At 35.1% G+C, this 24,677-nt stretch overlaps 1 protein-coding gene across 1 annotated transcript in view; it reads left to right on the forward strand.

Annotated features, from left to right (window-relative positions):
* The window catches only part of FBN2 (fibrillin 2), a 247,569-nt gene that overhangs the window by 144,939 nt on the left and 77,953 nt on the right, over positions 1–24,677 (forward strand). Inside the window, exons 12-20 of the mRNA XM_032626668.1 lie at positions 255–374; positions 2,021–2,146; positions 2,975–3,097; positions 4,758–4,880; positions 10,143–10,295; positions 12,728–12,781; positions 14,363–14,488; positions 16,411–16,536; positions 21,257–21,376. Of these exons, the coding sequence (XP_032482559.1) occupies positions 255–374; positions 2,021–2,146; positions 2,975–3,097; positions 4,758–4,880; positions 10,143–10,295; positions 12,728–12,781; positions 14,363–14,488; positions 16,411–16,536; positions 21,257–21,376 (1,071 nt within the window). The remainder of the gene's footprint in view (positions 1–254; positions 375–2,020; positions 2,147–2,974; positions 3,098–4,757; positions 4,881–10,142; positions 10,296–12,727; positions 12,782–14,362; positions 14,489–16,410; positions 16,537–21,256; positions 21,377–24,677) is intronic.

The following is a 24,677-nucleotide window of genomic DNA, read 5'->3' on the forward strand; positions in this document are numbered from 1 at the left end:
ACTCAAATTGAAAAGTTTTTATTTCTTGATTAAAGCAAATTCCCTTGTACTCTCCAATAGGTGTTATTTTTGTAAATCTCCAGACTGGCCTCTGTAGTTGAAGAAAGGAATTTTTATTCATTTATAAATACTCTGATATTTAGACTATTACCACTGACTGGCCTTCTCTCAAATTTGGGAGGCCTAAATGTACTTTAAACAAACATTTCTAGAAATGGAGTGAAGTCTATAATGGTTTCTTTTGCTACTCACAGATGTTGATGAATGCACATCGAATCCCTGCACTAATGGAGATTGTGTTAACACACCTGGATCCTATTATTGTAAATGTCATGCTGGATTCCAGAGGACTCCCACCAAGCAAGCATGCATTGGTAAGGCAGTTTGCTTTCACATATGATGATGTTCCATGAAATATAGTGACCCAGGCTGTTGGGGTTAAAAGTGAATATTAAAATAAGACATGGAATGAAATAAATGCTGTTACATTATTATAGATTTACTTTATGCTACCCTCAAAGTGCTCTCTTCAAACATAAACACTTTTTGCATGTGTAACACAGGCAATGTGGTATCTGGCTTCACAAAAAAAATTCGGTTTCTCTTCCTTCCCTAGATCACAGCTTCCTTTCTCCAAGTAACATCAGTAGCATTACTGCTCTCTGATTAACGGAGCTTACGATTTAGTCGTTTTCAACTTCTGTTTCTTTGAACCTCACACATAGTCGGACACCAAATCTAACCTGCTCTTTAGTCACAGTTTCCTTGCTATGCCCACCATCCTCGTCCAAACCTCTCCCTCACTACTGATTCATCCCAGAATTCTTTTAGCAGATGACTCTGCTTGTCTTCTTTTTCATTTCCTATTCATCCCCTGGCAGTTACTTGAATCACTTTATTCCAGCAATTTTTTTTTTTTTTTAAACTGCAGGTCTCGGTGCCTTGTTCTTATTAATTAATTTATTTATTTTTGCTGTGTTGGGTCTTCGTTTCTGTGCGAGGGCTTTCTCTAGTTGTGGCAAGCGGGGTCCACTCTTCATCGCGGTGCGCGGACCTCTCACTATCGTGGCCTCTCTTGTTGCGGAGCACAGGCTCCAGACGCGCAGGCTCAGTAGTTGTGGCTCACGGGCCCAGTTGCTCCGCAGCACGTAGGATCCTCCCAGACCAGGGCTCGAACCCATGTCCCCTGCATTAGCAGGCAGACTCTCAACCACTGCGCCACCAGGGAAGCCCTATTCCAGCAATTTTTGTCATGTAGCTCTTAATCCAGATATTCTGCAGTTACTTCACTCTTACTCAACTCCTTGCTGACTTCTTTAAAATTAATTTTTATTGGAGTATAGTTGATTTACAATGCTATGTTAGTTTCTGCTGTACAGCAAATCAGTGAATCAGTTATATATATACATATATCCACTCTTTTTTTAGATTCTTTTCCCATGTAGGTCATTACACATTATTGAGTAGAGTTCCTTGTGCTATACAGTAGGTTCTTACTACTTATCTATTTTATATATAGTAGTGTGTATATGTCAATCCCAATCTCCCAATTTATGCCTCCCCCTGCTTTCCCCCTTGGTAACCATCAGTTTGTTTTCTACACCTGTGACTCTGTTTCTGTTTTGTAAATAAGTTCATTTGTGCCGTATATTTTTTTGGAACCCACATATAAGCGATATCACTTGCTCTGACTTTTAGGTCTTCAACCACTATGTCAGAAGCAGCTGCACCGGTAATTCCAGCTGCACCGTCCACCCTCTCCTACATTCACTGCACATCCATTTCATTTTTCTCTTTCTTTCCCTCTTCAGCTATTATAAGTGAGGGCTATAAAATTGCATAAACCTACATATCCAAGAAAAAAGCTGGTGAGAAATGAAAATTTTGCTGAAGAAGCAACATGATCTTGAATATTACATGTAAAAATAAACTAGATATTTAAAATTACATTTATTGTTTTATTGTCTTTATCTATAATTATTTTAAAAGACTAATATTTGGCTATTGTTAATTTTCCCAGACATTGATGAATGCATCCAGAATGGGGTTCTTTGTAAGAATGGTCGATGTGTGAACACAGATGGAAGTTTCCAGTGCATTTGCAATGCTGGCTTTGAATTAACTACAGATGGAAAAAACTGTGTTGGTATGGAAATTGCCTGCTCCCTTGCAAAATATTTTTTAAAGGATATACATTTTTATTTATATATTCTATTTTCATGAAAGCTCACACAACACATATGTGAGCGTTGTTCAGATGACTTAGGTAAAATATAAATACATTTAACATAAGACTATTAAAGTGAAGGGACAGGTTTTTGGGAAATGTCATAACAAATGAATAATTTACTACTTCTGGAAATTTTCTGTGTGGCATATGTTTAATTGTAAGTAGCAGTTGTTCTTTGTAATTATTAGCACCTACTGTATTTTGAATGTCGGGGTTATAACACTGACAAAATAGAAAAGGCCCACCTCCAATCTGGGGAAGCATAAAAATGTTTGACATATGTGATAATCAAACCTCTAAATTTTGGTCCTGGTGATGTCTAACAGTGTAGTAAATATCAGTACTCCACAGATATTCTATTTGCACAGCAACATGTATTTCACCAACTAATGAAAGTCCAGATCATTTCACTTGCAGTGAGGTTGTCATTGCTTTATTCTCTCATACAATATAAACATCCCCTGAAATCATATTAACTTTTTTGGTAATCAAAATAAAACACTACTCATGTGGTTTTAATAGAAACTAAGCACAAAGTTTCCTTAATTCTTTTTCTTTATGTCCCTTACACTAAAGGCCCTTCATGTTTTTACACTATTTGCCCTCAGTCAGTTGGCATTCATAAGAAAAAAAATCCATGACCACATGGCTCATTTATGCAGTAGAATATGACTAGTGATTGTAGAAAGAGGGGGAACTGGTTTCCTCAAGGCCAGTGGTGTAAGTCACATTCTCCTTCTGCAGATCATGATGAATGTACAACTACCAACATGTGTTTGAATGGGATGTGTATTAATGAAGATGGCAGCTTCAAGTGCATCTGCAAACCAGGATTTGTCTTGGCTCCAAATGGGCGTTACTGCACTGGTATGTATGGCTTTGAGATAGGAAAGTAACCATGATTGAAACCATCTTTTTTATTTGACTCAATCATGCAAGAATTACTTCAGTTTCTTTATGTGGATTTTGTATTATTCACATTTCTTACTACTTCAGTACGGCAGGTGTCTGGAGTTTCCTAGAAAAACATACATTGTGGTTTATGGAACACTAATATCTTTACAAAAATAATAATGGCATAGGAAGAATTAAGGGAATGACAGATTGGTTCTAGCAAGTCTGGAAAAGACAATATAGAAATAATTTCTGTCTACTCTTTGCCTCAATAAAAAAGAGGAAGAAAAAAATCTTGTGTTCGCAGAACTAGATTTTCCACTGTCATTCATTACTGGTTTTGCATTATATCTTTTCCATAAGCTAATCCACGGATCATTTGTTACTATATCATTACCTAAAAATCTTACATTGATTTCATGTAGAAGTAATTTGAATATTCCTAGCAATTGTTTTGTTTATAAAACCCTTTTGAAGGCCAAGCTCTAGCGATAACTTTAGGAAGCAAAATATATGACTCTTGGAAATAAATAAGACTGTATTATGTTTATACTCACAATTGGAATTTAGTAAGATGGAACAAATTTTGCAGTTTTTACTTAAAAACAAGTTATTTACAGTTTTCTTCTTTTAGACAAAATTAACTCCATGAATGCTTTCTGCCTTCAATTATACAAACTTATCTGAATACCAAATAATACTCATAACCAATCCCTGTAATTTCAGTGAAATTCTGGAGACAGTAGAGAGTGAAAAATCAAGACTCATTCTTGTATTTCTGAATAAAAGTAGTTTCTCGACTATTCAGGAAAGGGGAGTTCAGTATTAAATAGAAATATTGTAGCTTTGCTGATTGATCTCATGCATGGGATGTCATCTCAAGGTTAGCTGACTTGGATTAATCACAGGGTATGAGATTAGCATTCTGTTCCAGTGTGTAGCATGACATTACAGCATGTAACATTTTAGCAGTTTTTAAGAAGCTTAAGTACACATATAAAGATCACCTAAATCTCACCAGTTCCTGCTTTATTGAATTTTCTGTTAATTTTTTAATTACAAATGCTGTAATCCATAAATTTTGAAATGCTCATGATTTGGCAGCCCCGTGTTTGGAAGGCTGTTTCCCTTTTGGGGGGAAACCATTTAATGGTGGGTTACAGTTCATAAATTCAAGCAATTGAATTGAAAATTACAAGGGAGACCCCAAATTATTTTGTTATTATGAACTAATTGAATTAAAATTAAAACAGCATCTTAGTTAGAATTTTATCTGTGTGTAGCTAAAAGTTAAATACAAACACTGACCTCAGTCTGAAGAATTTGTTTCACTTAACTAATTTGAGTTAAACATCTTTAATATTAAGCTGAATTGCCAAATAAATAATGAAAAATGAATTTGTGAGACTCTTCTAAGTGGTAAAATGAGGCAACTTTCACTCAGTCTTTCTGAAAAATACGTTTGAAAGAATTGCATTTGTGTATAAGATTTGTTGTCACATCTGTGTGTTCTTCCACAAATTATAAAATTGAAAACAAAGTGTTGATAATGTAGAGTGGTGGCAACAGGTGAACTCTGTAGGAAAGTTAAATTTACCCAGTAATGGCCCGGCTTGTGTTTCCTTCTGGGCAGATATTGATGAGTGCCAGACCCCAGGAATCTGCATGAATGGGCATTGCATCAACAATGAAGGGTCGTTCCGCTGCGACTGTCCCCCAGGCCTGGCTGTGGGTGTGGATGGACGCGTGTGTGTTGGTAAGTGAAACATTCTGTAATGGCCCCACTGACCAAATGATCTTTGAAAAAGGGATAAAGATATATCCATACAATGGAATCATATTCAGCCATAAAAACGAATGAAGTAGTGACACATACGAAAGCATGGATGAACTTGAAAACATTACGCTAAGTGAAAGAAGCCACACATAAAAGACCACATAGTATACGACTCCAAATGAAATGTTTGTGAAGGTCAAATCTGTGGAGACAGAGCAGATTAGTGGTTGCTTAGAGCAGGAGAGGGTGAGGGTGGTGGGAGAAGGGGGTGATCACCAAAGGCATTTCTGAGGTGGTGAAATGTTCTGAAATCAGCTAGGATGATGATCAACTCTGTGAATATGCTAAAAACTATTGAATTGTACACTTTAAATATGTGAATTCTTTGTATGTGAATTATATATTAATAAAGTGGTTTAAAAGAAATGGACAAAGAGCCCGGCTAGCTCCCTTCAGAAGCCTCTGATGAGATGCAAGTCAGAAATGCTGGAGAAGGAAAAAAAAATTGTCCTTTACCAGCATTCTTTATAGTGTTAGATAACCACATCTCTAAATACAATGGATTTATATTTTATAATTAATAACAAATAAGACTTGAAATGGGTACTGTAGTTGTATCTAAATAAATTCTTGTTTTTATCCCAAGAAAATCTATTTATTTATTTATTTTTCCATCTGAGTTTAAAAAATTTTTTTTAATTTTATTTTTGTACAATTTTAAAGGTTACTTTCCATTTACAGTTATTACAAAATATTGGCTATATTCCCCATGTTGTACAATATATCCTTGAGCCTATCTTATACCCAGCAGTTTGTAGCTCCCACTCCTCTACCCCTATATTGCCTGCTCCCCCTGCCCCACCCCCGGTAACCACTAGTTTGTTCTCTGTATCTGTGAGTCTGCTTTTTTTCCCAAACAAAATTTTAAATCTAAATAATTTATACAAGAGAACTTTGACGTATATCAAAAGCTAGAAATGTTTCTAAATAGTTATTCTTCATCACTGTGTAACTAATGATAGAAACCTGGGAAGAGTATGAGAGAGAATGTATATTTTATTTGAAACGATTCAAAATTCCTCTTGGATACTTTTGAGTTACCAGGCATCAGCTTTAAAGAGGCAGGCAAAATGAAAATGTCATTGGCATTTCGAAACCCACTCAACGTGTCCTAATGATAGCAAGAGCAGAGTGAGTGTGTTGTAAAAATACATTGAATGCCGTATTCGCTCCAAAGCACTTTCATGAAACTTCTAGGGTGAATTAGCCATTGTGCACCATCTGTTTTCAGGTCACATAGTAAAAGGCAGACATACTCACTGGTTTAAAAGTATATTTGAGAGAAATGAAAGTCTTTCTCAGACATAGTTGGTTTTACTTTATTCTTACCTATGGAAATCAAAACATTTGGATTCTGAAGGTTAAAAAAAAAAAGAGGCAACAGCAGATGGAAATAATCTGACCACTTAAAGTTTCATCCACTCTATCCAATCTAGGATTTATTTCAGCTTACAAGATTGTCAGCACTTCGTTCAGGGCTATTTCAAATACAGTAACTAGAAGAATGTAGCTCCTTGCTGCTTAGAGAGCTAAAATATTTTCAGTTGCTTTTTTCCTTTATCTAAATGATTTTGCTGAAACCTATGGTGAGTACACAACCAGTTTTAGAGGGAGAAATAATTTCTCTTTTAAGCAACCGAGATATGAGTAGTTGTTAGGAATTCAGTGTTCAAACACAAATATTCTTTCTCTTGTCCACATACAGAAAAGGCATTAGAAATTTTTGGGAAACGCTCTCCAGTTTTTCACAATTGTGGTTACTTAAACTTTTTAGAATAAAAACACTATTTGTTCTGTGTGTAAAATTATATATTACTGTTCCCTTAACATGCTAGATATTTTTTCTTCATGTCTTCTGCCTTTTGAAATGCTTTCAGTTGCATTGATTGTTGAGGTTAGAAATGAATCATTACTATGGATTATTATTAGAGTTAGCACTTTAATTCTAGATTTTGTTTGTTCATTTTTGTTTCCCTAGAGAGTGCGATGTGGGTTTTTATTTTCAGAAAATTAAATTACTATTGTAACTAGTATGTTGAACAAGCATGACTCACAGGCAGGATATGAACAAAGGCAACTGTATTTTGTTTTTTTCAATCCTTTAAAAATATATTTTTAATTATTCAATGGGAGCAGTTTATCCAATAAGTAAGGAAGAAAACTCAGGCAGCCCCTTACTTTACTATTTTTAGATAGCAAAAATTTATATGACTACATTAGGTAATGAAAATAATCTCAATTTAGCAATTAGAATGTCCAGCATCATATAATAGTTAATATTCGAACTTGATTTGAAGTTATGACTTCCCTCCCGAGCTCAGACCTTCGTGAGGAAGACATTTCTGACTCCACGCTCAAGTGCAGGAGGAAAGGTGAGAAGGCAGAAGCAGTGACAGTGTCCTAGGGTGGCTTCAAGACTTCTGGGCTTCACACGAGTTTAAAGCCAATTTCTTCCTCGTGGGTGATTTCATGATTATGTCAGGGGCGTTGGCCTGCCCTTCCCAAGATGCAGACACTGCATTTTTCTCCTGGTGGCCACTCCTGGCTCAACGTCTTGTCTTTCTGCAGTCCACTTCAGACAGAGATCTAATGGTGTCTCATCACCCTCCACGTAGTCGTTTTAGGAACCTCACTTAGTGTGGCCCATGTCTCATCCATAGGACGTGCCACCCTTTGCCCTCTGAACCGAGTGAACAGAGGTTCTACAGTGGGAATAGCAGCCACTCTCCTCTGTGTGTTACGTGTCCCTGACAGAGTTGGGTGCAAAGCTCTTCAAGTTGCTCCCTGTGAAGCTCTGCTCTCTTGACCAGGGGTGAGGATGGAAGCATGCCCAACTTGTAATCTGGCTCTTCCAAAAAAATCCTCCTCAAAAACTCTCAATTGCTATTCTCTAAATTGTATCCTTGGTATTGGGAGGGGTTTAAGGACCTGGCAACCAATTTTCCATCTCTACTTCCTTCAGGATGGAGTCTCAAAATTCACCTTGTTATATGATATTTAGCACCATGGGATTTCAGCTTAAATTTCCTTTTTAGCATCCTGTTACGTTAGTATTTCAATATCTTCATGAACCCTGTTTGACAGTTCTGTCAGGTAAAAGGTTAATTTTTTTCTTTACCCTAGTTCTGCTATTTACTAGCTGTGAGGCCTTAGGCAAGACACATTACCTCTCTGTGCCTCCTTTGCTCACTAGTTGTTTTTGAAGATTAAATATGTTAACATTAGACGTATTTGTGTAAAGCTTGAATGATGTCTGGCACATAAAACATGCCCAATAAGTTAACTACTACAATTATTACTGTTCTGTTAAATCGGAATAGTGATGTTACATCAAAAATAGTCTTAGAGTTGCTGCTTTAAGCTATAAAGAAAAGTTGATACTAAAGAATGTAAAATACAGCTAGCATCTTGTGTCCATACCAATTTTACCTTTGGTAAAGATAAAGTATGATAGTTCCATGAAAAAATCCTTCAGCAATTCCAAGTTTTAAGAAAGAAAAGACATGGAGAAATTTGATAACATATGGAACAGGTATAGCTTAGGATGAAGTCGAGTCACCCACCAAAATATTCATGTGAGCATGTTCTGATCGTGCTGCTGGTATCGGTACCTCTAATCCTGTCCACTGGGAACAGTGGCTTGGTTACATTGAAGAGAATAATGTGAACTAAGGTTCCAGTGTGGGGTCTTTGAAAAGGAGAAAGTCAACTGTCTTCATTAAAAATAGAAGTGAGTACCATAGGCTTTTTATCAACTTGCTTCTAAAAATTGTTCCTGGCTTATGTTCTTAACATGAAAACGGAAATAACTTTGACCATTCTATGATGCCTTTTGAGATAAGTGGTACCATCCTAAGAACTCACAAAAATCTTATTGAAAATCATGAACTATGTGGTATTTGTGCATACTTGTCATTGTGTTGAGTCCTATTCTTATGTGTAACTCAGAGCTGACTGCCAAACCAGGCCATAGCAGAAGCAGAAAGGGACAGCACGTCCCCTTCCCAGGGTTGGAGTGGTAAAATCTTATGACCTTCTTCTATCTGAGCATACACAGATCTCATTGTTTAATGCGGCCACACATCTCATTGTTTTAACGGGAAACATCACCACATTGTAAGACATAGGTGACTCACTTTGCATAACAAGCAGATAAAGTTATTTCCAACAAGTTATAAATAATTATAGATATTTATAATAATGGTTATCTCTTTGATGGAATTGCCATATCAATAGACTGCTTCAAAGCTCTACTGCTTCTCTGGCCTGTATGATGATCTGAGTTTTTTTATAGTTCACCATTTACCATCTCATAAAGTTGTATTATATTTTATGAGAATTTAGAATGAGAGAACTAAGCAGGATACACTTCTTTGGGGTGTAACAGGACATAGTAGAAAGAGGAAAAGTTTTGGAGGTCACACAAGCCTGAGTCTGAATTCCAGGTCAGACAGTGGATAGTCTACAGCTTTGAGGTACTTATATAACTGCTCTGAACCTCAGCCTCCTCATCTATAAAAAGTGGGTAATGATCACTATCCTATGGAGTTGTTGGCCTGAATGTTCAACAAGATAATGTCTGTAAAGCAACAAGCACAATGCCACAGATACATAATGATAGTTACTGAATATTATTTGTGTAACTGGATTTATTGAGAGTCTGCAATGATTAAAACACAGTCACAACAGTAAATTGGGGGTTGAAGAGAAAGGTCACCTAACTCAGAAATTTAAGTAAGAAAGTTCATGACCAAACAGTATCATCTCAAGGTAGTTTAACTGCACTGCACTTCATTGTTCATAAGAACTTCTAAAATAGAAATAATATTAAATGTAGTCAGTGATTAGAGCTCTAAGTCTTGTTTATAACTGTGGAAATATACCTGGCTCAGTGACAGGCCCGTGAGGAAAAGTGGGATAATTGATGCTTGTGTAGCACATAAAACTTCTTGGAGAAAAAAAAAAAATTGTTGATAATGCATTTATTCTTTTCCTCTCTCAACAAACGTTTGTTGATTTCTTAACACTATGAGATGCTAAAGATACAAAGAAAAAGAAAAGTGGCAGATGCCTTCTAGAAGCTTCCCATATAGTGACCACTTAAGTTACAAGAAGCCTTCAGTTTTGAAATCTCTTTGTCTCTATCACTGTCTCAAATCATTGTTCTTCTGTCTCCTTTAGATACTCACATGCGCAGTACATGCTATGGTGGAATCAAGAAGGGAGTGTGTGTCCGTCCTTTTCCTGGTGCAGTGACCAAGTCTGAATGCTGCTGTGCCAATCCAGACTATGGTTTTGGAGAGCCCTGCCAGCCATGCCCTGCTAAAAATTCAGGTAGTCACCTTCGCCAGTTTCACACCTGATAAAGAATCTAGAAATGTCACATTAGATATTTGGCCAAAGAGTACCTCAGCTCTGAAGTGTTTTGTCTTTATTTTTAATGGAAGAAAAGAAATCCAAATCTGTGTTGACATATGGAGCATATAATAAAGAGATCTATCTTGTTTTTACTTATGATCTCTAGGCAGAGAACACACGGTGAATTTTATGATTATTTATTTATTTTATGATCCAATTATGACTGTTACAATGGATTCTTTACGTGAATAGGTTAGCCTCAAAATCTTCCATCCCTTCTGTCATTCTGAAGATAAATAGCATAAAATTTACGTATCACTTTCAAGGTTATAATAAGTTCATGAGAACCTGGTTTTATTTATTTATTTTTAATCTTTACACAGAATGGTCTTAGGCTACAGTCTATCAGAAGTTCCAGTCTATCAGGAATATCAGTAGTTCCAGAAAGTCATAAATTTATTTCTGAATGTTGTCATGAATTATAGGCACATTAAACAGTTTAATTCTTTGACTATTCTATGACTTGTTTATTCATATTTTTATGAAAACTGTATTGAATAGATGTAAGTACAGTAGGGTATCAGAAATAAACACAATCTCTTTTCCTTTAAAGTTGGGAATAGTTGAAAATATAGGTAGGCAAACATATAAATTACAGTTTGGTATGATTGCTGCCTTAAAAGGGACATAAAGAATTGGGAGAGCACAAAGGAAGGAGCAGTTAGTTGCCTGGGGAGGCTGGGAAAGACTGCACAGAGGGGTGGAGGCTTACTTAGGTCTTGAAAAAAGGAATAAGAACTTCCTAGGTAGAAGATGGAAGAAATGAATTCCAGCAAAGGAAGTGGCTTGTAATTCTGTTAAAAATCCTAAATGGACTGTTCAAACCTTAGCAAAATGGTGAGAGTCCCTCGGGAAGAATTACTGAGTATGACATTTTTTAAAAAGAGGAGTTAATGAAGGAAGTCTTCCCCTAAAATGTTAAGTGAATTATGCATATTATGAAAGAAGTGCAAAAATTGATAACAAGACTAGGTAAAAAGATTAGTGACTAATAAAATGAGTTCTGAATATAAGTGGAAATATAGGACACAATAAAGATAGCATTGAGATCAGTGAGAACAAATTAAACTAAGTAATTAATATTGTTGATAAATATTGGAAAAAATATGGAGTTAGCTCCCTACATTAAATGTTACAAAATAAATTTTTTGTAGAAGATACAAACTTTTTGTTATCTTGTAATGATAAAGGACTCTCAAAACAGACCCCAAAGACTAAAATACACATATAAAGTAGAAAAATATTTTATTTAATTTATAAAGAATTTACATTAATCAATAAGGAAAGTTGAAATCCTCTATAGAAAAAAGTACAGTGTACATAGACAACTTCACAAAGCAGAAAGGCAAATGGTAGAGTGCCATATAAAAATTAAAAGAAATCTATCTAAAATTAAAAGAAAAGTTTAAAAAGGTGTCATTTTTGTTTATTAGATTGGTAAAATACAAATGATTGATTTTCCCCAGTGTTGGGGAGGATATACAGAAATGCGTACTCTCTTACATTGGTGTTATAAGGGTAACCTGGGATATTTAGGGAGAGGGGGACTATCAAAAACCTTAAAAGAGACATAAACTTTGAGCAGTTTTACTTCCAAGAGATTAACCTAGCGATAGAATTGAACTTTGTATTTTTTTTATTATAATTGCAGAAAGTTGAACAAACCTAATTTCATCAATAAGAGATTGATTGAATTAGTGTGGTAGATCCACATAACTGAGAAAAGATGTTAAATCGTCTTATTATAAATAGGCTATTACATGAAATGTCTATTGTAGAGTACAGAGGGTCCAAGCCTGCTCCCCACTTACAAACTCTGTGACCTGAGCATGTTACTTCCCATCTCTATCCAAGCTCTCTTGGGATTAAAAGAGGAAAAATAACAGTATCTAGTTTGTGGTATTGGGAGGATTAAATAAATTATTAGATGGAAAATGCTAGAACAACACCAGGCACATCACGTGGTAAATGCTATTTATTACGTGTTTTCTATTATTTTATTATTGAGAGGAGAACAAAATCTGAAAAGCAATCTCTGTTGTACAATTTAGATATTTTTAAAGTTTACATAAGTAGAAAATATTTGTAATGTTTATTACAATATATTATATATATATATTACAATATATTAATGAAATTCAGGGTGATAATCACAGTTATTTTTATTTACTTTTTTATGCTTACCTGTGATTTTGGAATTCTTAAAATAATTTTGTGCTAGAAAATGGTCCTTTTCATTTTAAGTTGTTGCAGGTAATTCTTAATGATAGTTTTGGAGTTATGTAAGTGACTTGTGTATGGAACAGAATTTAGAGTTTTTGATTTCTCTATTTGTTTTTATCTTACAGCTGAATTCCACGGTCTTTGTAGTAGTGGAGTAGGTATCACTGTGGATGGAAGAGGTAGCTCTATTCAATTCTCAATCTTATAATAATTATATAGTTTTATAGCTTTATTATTATAATATTATAGATAAGATGTATTTACTATTATAAAAATGTATCAGTATAAAGTAATAAATTATCTCCTAGAACAATGGTTATAAGCTAGATGGTATCAATAAGTATGTAGATGTACATTTTTCATAGTAGATAAATATTTATCTGTTAAATATGCATTGTTTAAAATGTCACTAACAAACTACAACCATGATTTTACGGATACCGTCACTTAAGAAGAAGCTAGAGCTTGTAAAAAAAAAAAAAAAGAAAAACAAGACAATTTAAAGAAAAATGTTAAATAATGGTGCTGACATGGTTTAACCAAAAACAATCTGTAAGAGATATTTGATATGGATTTTTAAGAGATATTTGAGATATACTGCCCTAAAAATAAATTGACTACTTATGACTAAGAATACTAAAATGTTTCTGTCCAACCAAAGAAGTACAAGGATTCATTAAAGTTTTCTTTTTTAGAATTTAGCACTATGATTAACAAAATTACAATATAGAACTTGAACATTAAGTACATATGTGTTTATAAAGTTATTTTATATGTTAATAGTGTCCTTTGTTTTTTTAAAATAAAATTGTAGGGTGCTATTAATCTTTAGTTTACATATATATTCTAATACTTTCATGTTTGAGGAGACTTTAGACAAATTATAGATTAATTGACAGTAAATATCACATTTTTTTGCAAAGAACATCAGAAACCAGAGTAAAGGAGCAAACTTTTACAATGATGTTTCTCCCAAAAATTAAATTAAAAGACTAACATTTCTGGAGTATTTAAGGCTTCCCAAATTCTAGAACACAGTAGTTAGGATTAAAATTTGAGCATAGTTACCAAAATTTTATTTTATGCTGACTCCGTTTTTTTATTCCCTTTCAATATGGCCTCCCCAACAGAGCCATTGCAACTAGATGGTCGCTCATACAAGCACATCATTCCTCAAGTCCCACGGCCCATGGGTGACAGAGCGTAGTCATGTTCATGGCTTGTTGTAAAACATTGTGTTCTCAAGCATCCACATTTGAACTGTCCTCTCCATTAATTTCAACTTATCAACAATGAGTAACATTTAATAAGTATCATATTACTTAGTTGACTATAAAAAATGATAATAAAATAGAAATATTCCAGGCCTTCAGGACCATAAAATTATACAGACACCCTAATAAATCTTTGCCTTTTAATTAGATGGTTATAATACCTATCAAGTTGACTTTTCCTTTGGGTTTTGAGCCAACAGGCTATAAATTTCTTTATTAATTTTATCATAAATGCCAGCACATTACATGGCTTAATGCTTTGAATTTCTGCCGGTTCCCTTCATTTTTCTTTTGACTTACCAGGAAGTGTCCCGTATCTCTCTATTTTATTCTCACTCCTTATTTTCATTTCGTTTCCCTTTCTGAATGGCAAATTGGGGGTTTGCAGGGTTAGACACTACGTATTTTGAGTGATCTTTACTAGACATACATGTATCAACAGACAGTAAGTGGCTGTGAGCATTAAACTCTGAACATTTAATGCAGATATCAATGAGTGTGCTCTGGATCCTGATATATGTGCCAATGGAATTTGTGAAAATTTACGTGGTAGTTACCGTTGTAATTGCAACAGTGGCTATGAGCCAGATGCCTCTGGAAGAAACTGTATTGGTAAGTTATTTGTTTTATTATACAAGAGCCTTTTGTATAGTTTAATCCCATGGATTATAGGAGAAATCAAACTACAAATAAATGAGTAAAACTAGAGATCTTACAGTTTTTCTTGTTTCCTTTTTAGTGCAGAGAAAGAAAAATATGGGAATCAAACAAATGCTGTTACATAGTAACAAACTTTTTAGTGGCACAATTTAGTATTTAAATTATTTTTTTCCCAAGTGAATGGACACAGAGTCAGTTATCGGCCTGTTATATCTGCATATATCTTAATCCTATAATTTTTCACTAGGAAGTGGGATTCAAAAATTAATGAGGCAGTGTGGATAATAATAAGTTAAGAAAATTAAATATTACAGGTCGACTTATAAAGAATCAGTTGCTGCAACATATCCAGACATGATAACTGAGATGGGTGTTTCCTTTTGTAATTTATAAGGGAATGTTTGAAAAAACTCAAGTATGTAGTTCGAATGTTCTAGAATTTGTGAAGAATCTAGATTTTCCCGTGGAGCACTTGAGTTCACTTTTATAAAACGAATGTTATTCCATCCATTATTATATATAATAATTTTTACATCTAACCACTGATGACTCTTACATCCAAGTCTTGATGGTTATGATTAGAAAGAAATACATTTTTCTATGTTTATGGCTCTGGGTTTTATTACTGATTTATGTTATTATATATCCATTTCACCTTGGGTTGAAGACATACATACAGATGGATATATAAAGCTATATTAAATATCATGTACTTATAACAGATTTTGATATCTGTTGGGAAGGGCACCAGCCAGAGATTGTTGAACATTTATAAAAATATGCAAGCCAGCTAGTTTTTATTCCCCAGAAGCAAAGTTCCTTCCAGCATAGTGTCCAAGTACAGTTGAGCACATGAGTATCCTACTGAAAACAGGGAGATTCAGTGAGCATTCACACATTGAACATGGTTCATGGCACTACTCAACTCTTTAAAGTAGGTATGTGCATAATTTTGATAAAATTAAAACTAGATTTTAAAAATAAAAATGAAGCCGAATTCCAGTTTTAGTTTGCTGGGGCTGCCCTAACAAAGTATACAAAACGGGGTTGCTGAAAACAACGGAAATTGATTGTTACAGTTTGGGAAGTCAGAAGTCCAAAATCAAGGTGTCAACAGGACCACACTCTCTCTAATGGCTCTAGGGGAGAATCTTTCCTTTCTTCTTCTAGTCTCTGGTGTTTGCTGGCAATCTTTAGCATTCCTAGGCTTTTAGATGTGTCACTCTAGCCACACATCCATCTTTCCCCTGTGTGTCTTCACATCAGCTTCCCTCTGTATGTGTCTGTCCCTATGTCAAAATTTGCCCTTTTTCATATGGACTCCAGTCGTTGGTGTCCATACCTATATTGGAATACAACTTACCTAAAGGATCTTATTTTAACTTGATTACTCTGTAACAATCCTATTTCTAAATAAGGTCACATTCTGAGGTACTGTGGATTAGGCATTCAAAATATTTTTTGAGAGACCCATTTCAACCCGTAGCATGGACTAATGGATAAATAAATAGTGATTCAGCCACTTGATTAAATGTACAATCATGAGGGAGATTATGGTGATGCTTAAAATATAATACCGCTGTGGGGCAGTAAGTAAATGAAGAACAAAGTAGTAATGTGCCTTTTCCAAATCATTACACACCTCCCAGGAACTTCAAAAGCACCTTAAAAGTAGCCACAAGAATAAGAATGTTCCATATGAGTAAAACCAAATATATTTTGCTTAGGATCAGGAATGTGTTTTGGATACGAAGAGACTGACTGAGTCAAGGTATGGGGTGAGGAAAAAAACAAACAACAAAAATAAAACATTTTGATCACTGTGCTGTTTGTTTCACTGTGTGTGTGTCCTGTCTTCTAACGGTTGCTTCCAGACATTGATGAGTGCCTGGTAAACAGACTGCTCTGTGACAATGGCCTATGCCGAAACACACCTGGGAGCTACAGCTGCACCTGCCCACCTGGCTATGTGTTCAGGACTGAGACAGAGACGTGTGAAGGTAAGAGCCATCTTCCTTCGTTGTGAACAGTAAGCACCTCAATATGCGTGAACCACAAGTACGTTATGAAGCAATAGAGAAGAAAGAATGTTGTTTGAATATGTTTAAAATTTTATAATCTCTTTCAGCTAATCTGCCAGTTTTAGAAATAGCATGCGCCTAACCCAGTTTATAAAACCATCAGTTTTGTCCCATTCAGATGAAATATCACCAAACATTTTGAATTTAATGGGAAAAAAAGTGAAAGGAGCCAATTTGTTTTACTTGCTAATAAAATGTCAGATTTTTGTTTGTTTTTCCCTTTTTAAAACTACTGTGACACATTAGCCTGGGGGAACCTGCACTGTAATGGCAAAGTCAGCTCTTAGGCATTTTATTTATGAAATGATTGATAGACCTCAGGGGTTGGCCCAGAAAATATTTGGGGCTTGAGTAAAAATGGTCACCTTAATTAAATTTATAGTCCAAGAAAATTGTTCTTTGCATTTGAAAATTTTGAAGTTATAATTTGGGCTTAAAGATCGTGAATCACTGTTTAAAAACGTCTTCCTTTTCTTTTAAGCTCATTTTTCTTCAGTGGGAGTTACATGAATGAGTTAAATGCTTAGGAAAGGCCTCATTTTCAGTAGATACCAGCTAAGCAATGAGTGCCTTCAATTATGTTTTTGTTTCTTGATCAAAGTACTGTGTATTTCAGAATACTCTGTGGTATGACTACTAGTCATTGTTCCTTTTAAGTCTCACTGTGTGGGCCTACAGAAGTGTCCCATGACATTCTCAAATCCAATAACTACTTCCGAATAGTAACCTTTTCAAAAAAAAAATTTCATCTTTAGTTATTTGGAGTAGCCCTTTTTTATCTGTTAAAGTATTTGTTTCCTAGTGACTTCATAGCCAAGAAAACTGCAATAGTAATATTATGCAAAAAGATGTTAACATTCTCTTCATCTTATTGTTTAACTTCAAAGCATTCTTATGAACAGAAACAAGTTAGGACTCAAACAAGATGCCAGAACACAAAGGACTTAGCTGAAGTCAATGAAATGCAATCACAAAGTGCAATTCTCAGTTTAGATTGAATTTGAGGGACCACTGAAAAGCAGTAATTAACCTGAAGAAAGAAAAAAAGGGAAGAAAAAAGAAAACCTCGGCATAAAATGCAGTTTTTCTGAACTTAGTTCTGATAACTGTTGAGTTCCCCTCCTATCCACCACCTGTGGCAGGAGCTGCTCAAAGAAAAGCGCACTTTCCATTCCCAGCTAAAGTACTTGAAGACTCATCCTGTCCATAGATGAGCAGAGACGACGGGGGCACACTTAAGAATTTTGAATATTTTCACATAATATGTGTTTAGCCTAAGCTTCTTAAATGTATTCAACCAGAGTCTTTATTTTCTAGCACCCACTCCCCATAACACCTCTTATCCTTCAAAATTGCCATGAGAAACTTTGTAGAAGAAAACAAATTCTAGCCATATTTCCTCCATGAGTTTTTTGGAGGGTGGGAGAAGGGATTTCAAGAATTGTGTTTCTTTCCATTTTGTTTTTATTCCCTACTTTCTACACTTCCTTCTCACTGCCCTTTATCAGTTTTATCTATTGTCTCTTGGAAGATAAGTTTCTGTTAAATGTCAGGAAGCTCTGAAAGCAAGAATAACTAAGGGTATCATCTTGATTTAACTGGGAAGCTGATGATTATTAGGACTGGTTTCCCTGTCCATAGCGACAGAACCCTTTGGTGCTCTTGTGAGGGAGACACATAACGGGGAACTAAATGGTTGGTGTCTGATTCAGTTTGGTCACTTTGGTTTGCATACCAAATCATCAATATTTATAGCATATTTCTTCCATTTTAACGAGTAAGATGAAGTTGAAGGGTACTGAGAGGTGAAATACCAAAGGGTAAATAAAAGGGATTCGCCTACTTATGTGAAAAAGTGAAGAGTAGGAGCTAATGGTGTTTAATAGTATGACATTGGATGATTACATAAATATTAAGGCATATTAATACCAAATCAGGCAACAGTGATGGTTAGAAAACATGGTCTTTACTTATTTTGTCCAAAGGATAATTGTTTCTGATAAACCTGAGCCTTTTCTTTAATACGAAATATGTTTTATTATCTGTCGTTTATAAGAAAGAAGTTCATATTATGTAAATAAAAGAGAAATGATAGAGAAATATTTTGGTTCTAGCCTTATGACATTTGTGGAAATAAAATTGATTTATGGTGAGAAATCCAAACAAATAACTGTTATTTCTACACTTTCTTCCCACTATTAAGTTATTTGCATTTTATTAAGTGTTTTGCAAAAAAGAAATAGACCTGCAGACAACGGATATCTTTTTCCCTTGGGTGTCCTCCTTATTTCCAGCCTTGCATTCACACAATAAATTTGTCTGCCTGAAGCAGTTCTCTGCATGCTATTCTTTCTAAACTAATTTCCAAAGACTAGGCAGGGAATTATCAGTATCAGCCAATTCACTGCCGATTCTAGCTTTCTCTATATATATTTGCTAGATTCACTAATTTTGCTTGTCATTCTTGTTTTCAACAGGCTATTTTAAATACGTAATAAATAGCAGTGATCAAGTTTCTCTGATATTTCAAACTGAAGTTACAAAAATTTATTTTACTTTTTTGTTTGAGCTCTGAGAGACTGTGAAGGTTAAAATTTTTATAGCAAGCACTGTGGTTTAGATTGTGTTTCCAGTGACATAACTAGTTAAATGTAAACCAGATGTGCTTTGAAGTTTATTTCCAGGAATGTACAGTGAACTGTTTCAGTTCCTGGTTCCATGACATTTATAACATAAAAACATTGTATTTAAAGAAAAATTAAACAGTTTATATTTGTAGCTGTCATGGCATGTGTTTATAGTTTTTGAGTTCATAATTGCTTAATATAAAATAGGGATTTTGAAAGTATATGATACTGACATTTTTCTTCTGGGGAGCTTCTTACAAATAAAATTAGTAGGTAGTATATCATCTGTCTTCAGATTAGGTATCTGCTGCTTTTTTGGCTGATTTCTTTTTTACATTGTGTTTTTATTGAAAGAATTTTAGTACTCTGGAATAGATGTTTTCATTCCAAATCTGTGCTATATTTATAAAACCTGCTCTTGTATTTTTCTTTTAAGAGGCCTTCTTGCTACAAATGACCTGAAAGAAAGATGCATTTATATTTCTTCACACAATTTCTACTTGAAGAATTCATTTTATACCTGGGTTCTTCTTCAGTAGTTTTGAAATAGCAAAGAAGGAACATAACTGTTTTCCGCATGGATTTTTAAATTTGCATTTCAAGTCCATAGACTTGAAAATCAGCAAGCCCTGCCTTTTCAGAACCAGTTTAGTTTGTATTTGACTTGAGATGTTCAAGAGTAAACATTACAATCTTCTAGTTATTTATTTGCATGTTTTCCTTGGTATATATAGTATTCATGTTTAATTCAAAGAGGTGTTTAGAAAAAAATAAGTATTATGGTGAACTCGGAAACTGTAGTGTTCAAAAAAAAAATCTTGAGGTATGTTGACCTGTTTCGGATAGTTAACCAAATACAGAAAGAAATCCATGTCTCTCTTCCTTAAATTGAGTGGTTTAATTTATATCGAAGGTCAGTCTTTGATATTGTTTCTAAACACTTTAGCTAAATCTTGTATTTATTTTTAATTAACTCATGTTAAGCTATTTAACTTTATTGGCTTGACATTTTGTTTAGTCACCACTTGAGAACATAGGCATACTCTAATTCTGACCGTCATACTTCTGACCGTCAACAGGAGTTGTTTAGATTATGGTATATGATTTGATTTAGGACTCAGATCAAATTAATGATGGTAAAGGTCTATTTAAAACAATTAAAAGATTTTTTTCTCTTTTTAATTTTGGCACAATCAGTTGTGCTTTAAAAATGTCTCACACCAGGGGGCTTCCCTGGTGGCGCAGTGGTTGAGAGTCTGCCTGCCGATGCAGGGGACACGGGTTCGTGCCCCGGTCCGGGAAGATCCCACATGCCGCGGAAGCGGCTGGGCCTGTGAGCCATGGCTGCTGAGCCTGTGCGTCCGGAGCCTGTGCCCCGCAATGGCAGAGGCCACAACAGTGAGAGGCCCACAAAAATGTCTCACACCAAACATGGAAATGTGAACGGGAAGGTGGATAAGGGCTAGAGGAGAATGCTGTACCCAGTATTAAAGTTTCATCCCTTATTCCCTGATTTGTATCCAGAAATTTGGAATTAAAGCCAGCAGTGTGATATGTTGTCTCTACTACAGGCTTTTTAAATTCTTCCAAAACCTCTCGGAGCCACAAATGACAGAAACAGTCACTTTTGTGCACAGCACACATTGCACCCAGGAATATGTTGCTTTCCGTGGAATCAGAATTCAGATTTCCCACAGGAAAATTACATCTTATTATGGGAGAAAATGAATCCAATTTATGTAAAGTTGTAGTGAAACAGTGAAGCTTTAGATGCTAAACCCTTTCAAAATAGGCTGATTCCTATAGTCCTACTGAGTCCCCGGCCGTGCACATGTGTATTCACACGGTAAAATGCACTTCTCCTTTCCCCATTCACTTTATGCCTCATAGAACCATATTAAAATTACAAGAGCCAAGCTTACCAGACATTCTGGCATAGCATGGCTTGTTGGAGTAATATTTTCCAGAAACACATGGCAGCTCTAACAGAATCTTTTCCTTCTGGATTGTAGATATAAATGAATGTGAAAGCAACCCATGTGTCAATGGGGCCTGCAGGAACAACCTTGGATCTTTCCATTGTGAATGTTCTCCTGGCAGCAAACTCAGCTCTACAGGATTGATCTGTATTGGTAAGATTCATACATGGTGCTGATGTTTCAGTTTCACTACAAAGATAAGCAGAGACCTCAGGACTTCTGTGGATAAAAACAGAACACAATCACAGGAAGCTAATAATTAGGAGTTACTTCAGTTGTTTTCTCTTGTTATCAAGATAGGAGTACAACATGATAGCATAAACTGGACAGGCTCTTATATTTTGTTAGATTCTGGGAAGCGTTCCTTTCTTATAAGTATATATATTATGCTATACGTTATAAGCATTTCCATACCACACACATATTTATATTCATTCCCCAGGAATGCCTTAGGCATCAATACAATCAAATCCTTACTGCATACATTTTATAAACAACCTTCAATGGTAAACAGAAATGTGATCGCGTTTGGACTCAGTTAACAAGAATTTGAAGAGTTTAAACTTTAAACAAATAGAAAGAATTTATTGTTTTTTTTCATTTCTCCCATCAATCATAAATTTATGAGCTCCAAGGAAGAGAAGATAACTGTTTTCTTGCTTTGGGAAATCTCTAAGAGAGAAAGATTCCAAAACTTCCAAGACATCTTTCAATGTATCTCAAAACATATAAGGTCAGTTTTTGACGATAGGAGATATATAAAATGAAATAGTCTGATCTATCACTATAAGCAACCGTTTAGCATATGTAAGGGAAAAAAACGATCCCAGTCATTCTTTCCTGCTTCTAGTGTCTATGGCTACACTGGCTAGGTATACATACTTCATATTATTACCTAGTATCCACCTTTAAAGGGCACTAAATATGTATTTCCAAGTAGTTAGGGAGATGTTTCAGTTTTACATAGTGCCAAATAAATTGGCTGTTTTTGTTTGTTATTTATTCAATATCAATTTTCAATTTAGTATTTTCCAAAGACAATAGTATTTTCAGTATTATGTCTGATGCTAGCAATATTTAGCTGGATGCTTAGAGTACCTGTTTGTCACAGGAGAACTGACCAAGTCCAAAGTTTCAATGAAAACCTTCCCTTTGGAAATGCCAACTCTTCATCTCCCAGTGAGGTACAGCTGGTGAAATTTGAGCCTTGCTCAGCTCTCCATACTAGGAAATAGACTGCCATCTGCCTAGGGCGTTACTTTTTTTTCTCACAGAATTCCTGGTTTGCGGGGAGGACGTGTGGGTTGGATCTGGTAAGGCAGAAATATTTTTGCTAAGCCACAGTTTCCAACTGAGATAGACTCGTTTTATTATGCAAAGGAAATGAACTCAGCATTAGTCAATTAATGTCTCAGAAAACTAACTCTGTATGCCACTTGGGCATCAAAGATATCTTAGTTTTTGCTTTGTCATAAACATGTCTATGATTTTGGCCTTTACCCTTATAGTTATTAATGAAAAGGAACAAAGACTTTCTATTTCCAAGTCATTATGTTGTACACCTAAACACCACCATATTTTTCTCAGCCAACGTGTTACGTGTTTTCATTCATTGTGATCATATTTGAATATCCCAGCTTAAAGCTGCTCAGAAAGAAATTTACTTAATATTTTAAAATTTTAGACATCATTTTTTCTTCTTTTTTTATTAAAAACAGAATTCTAGTTTTAAAAAGGGAGTTAATAGTAAAATATACTTAGGAAATATTATGAATGTACTTTTTAATAGGACTGTCAAATGGCTTTAATCAGTAATTAGCCTGCAAGCTGTTCTTGGTAGGGGCCAAATCTCTAAATTTAGAACTGGATAAAAATTCCCTGATATAATTAAAACTTTAAAATTGTCAGAATGTACATGAATTAGTTAGATACAAAGAATATTTAGGGATTTAGAAGATATTATGCAAACTTCCTAAGTATAAACCAATCTTGAACTGTTCTATAAACTGCTTGAAGAGACTGCTGTATGCTGGTTGAAATGATTAAATATAATAGAACAATAAATTTGGTTAATCTTTCCTGCATTACACTGTTCACATCTGATAGCTCTGCATAATCTAGTCCAATCTCCCTCATCTTTGGCTTGGATCTGCATTCTGGGCATGGACACGACAGGCGCAATGCTCCTCATCTTAGCCTATTAGCAGCGTTTAGTACCGTTCATCACTCATCCCTTCTCAAGAATTTTTTCATTTATGGCCTCCTCTTCTTTTCCTTTCACTTTTCTGGCCCGTTTTCTCAGTTTCCTTTGTTAAATCTTTCATATTCTCCTGTTTTCCAATTTGAAATGTCTCACAGGTCAGTCCTTGGACCTCTTTGCTTCTCTGTCTTACACTCATGCTTAGATGGCCTCTACATTGACTCACATTTCTCTCTCCATCCTTAATCTGTCTGCTAATTTCAGACTTGTATTTCTAATTATCTGCACAGTGTCTCCATTTGGGTGTCTAGTTGACATTTCAGACTTAGCAAATTTCTATCTTTCAGCTTAAATCTGTGTCTCCTAGAATCATTTCTGCCTTGTCAAATGGTAACTCCATTCTTGTAATTGCCAGCCTCTAAAATCCTGGAGTCATCCTTGATGCCTTTCTCTCAAACTGCACATTTAATCCATCAGTAAATCCTATTGATTGTACTTAAAGTTTATCCATATTTCAACCACTTCTCACCACCAAGATCAACAACCCCCAGTGCAAGCCACCATTATTTCTCTTCTTGATTTTTACTGTAGCCTCTAGCTTATCTGCTTTCCCTGCTTTATTTTTTTCAGAGATCTTAACCAACCTCTGACTATATAACTACGTCTATATTGTGACTCTGTGTGTGTGTGTGTGTGTGTGTGTAGGTATATAGGTACACACACAAAAGAAAAAACAGTCAGGAGATAGAGATGGATTGTATATGTGTGTGTATGGATGGATTTGGGGACTTTTCAGTGTTGATACAATACCAGCCTACAGAAGCAGAGTAAAGCCTCTGAAATCATACAACGCAGGTTTGAATCTTGATGCTGACACTCTCCTAGCTGGGTGACCTTACTTGGGTAAATTAGTTGACCCCTGTGCCTCAGTTTTCTCATCTGAAAGTTGTTCACACCTTATAGGGTTGTTTTAATGGGTAAATAAACTAATACATAGAAAGCCTTTAACAGTGCTTGTTGCTACCTCAATAAATATTAGCAAATATTATTAGAATATATCTTACTTAAAATGACTACAGCCAAAGTGATAGATCAGTAATTAACCCAGTCCTTAAAAGACCATTTCAATACACAGTAGCCTTACACAAGCATCTCAGTTTCCTCTGTGCTATGGGATGTACAGGTTTAAGCATCTAAAAAACCTGTAATTTGAGACCTGATACAAATGCATTTGAGCAAATCTTTTTCATTTGC

The sequence above is a fragment of the Phocoena sinus genome, chromosome 3 (assembly GCF_008692025.1).
Source record: "Phocoena sinus isolate mPhoSin1 chromosome 3, mPhoSin1.pri, whole genome shotgun sequence".
In the NCBI taxonomy this organism is placed as follows: domain Eukaryota; kingdom Metazoa; phylum Chordata; class Mammalia; order Artiodactyla; family Phocoenidae; genus Phocoena; species Phocoena sinus.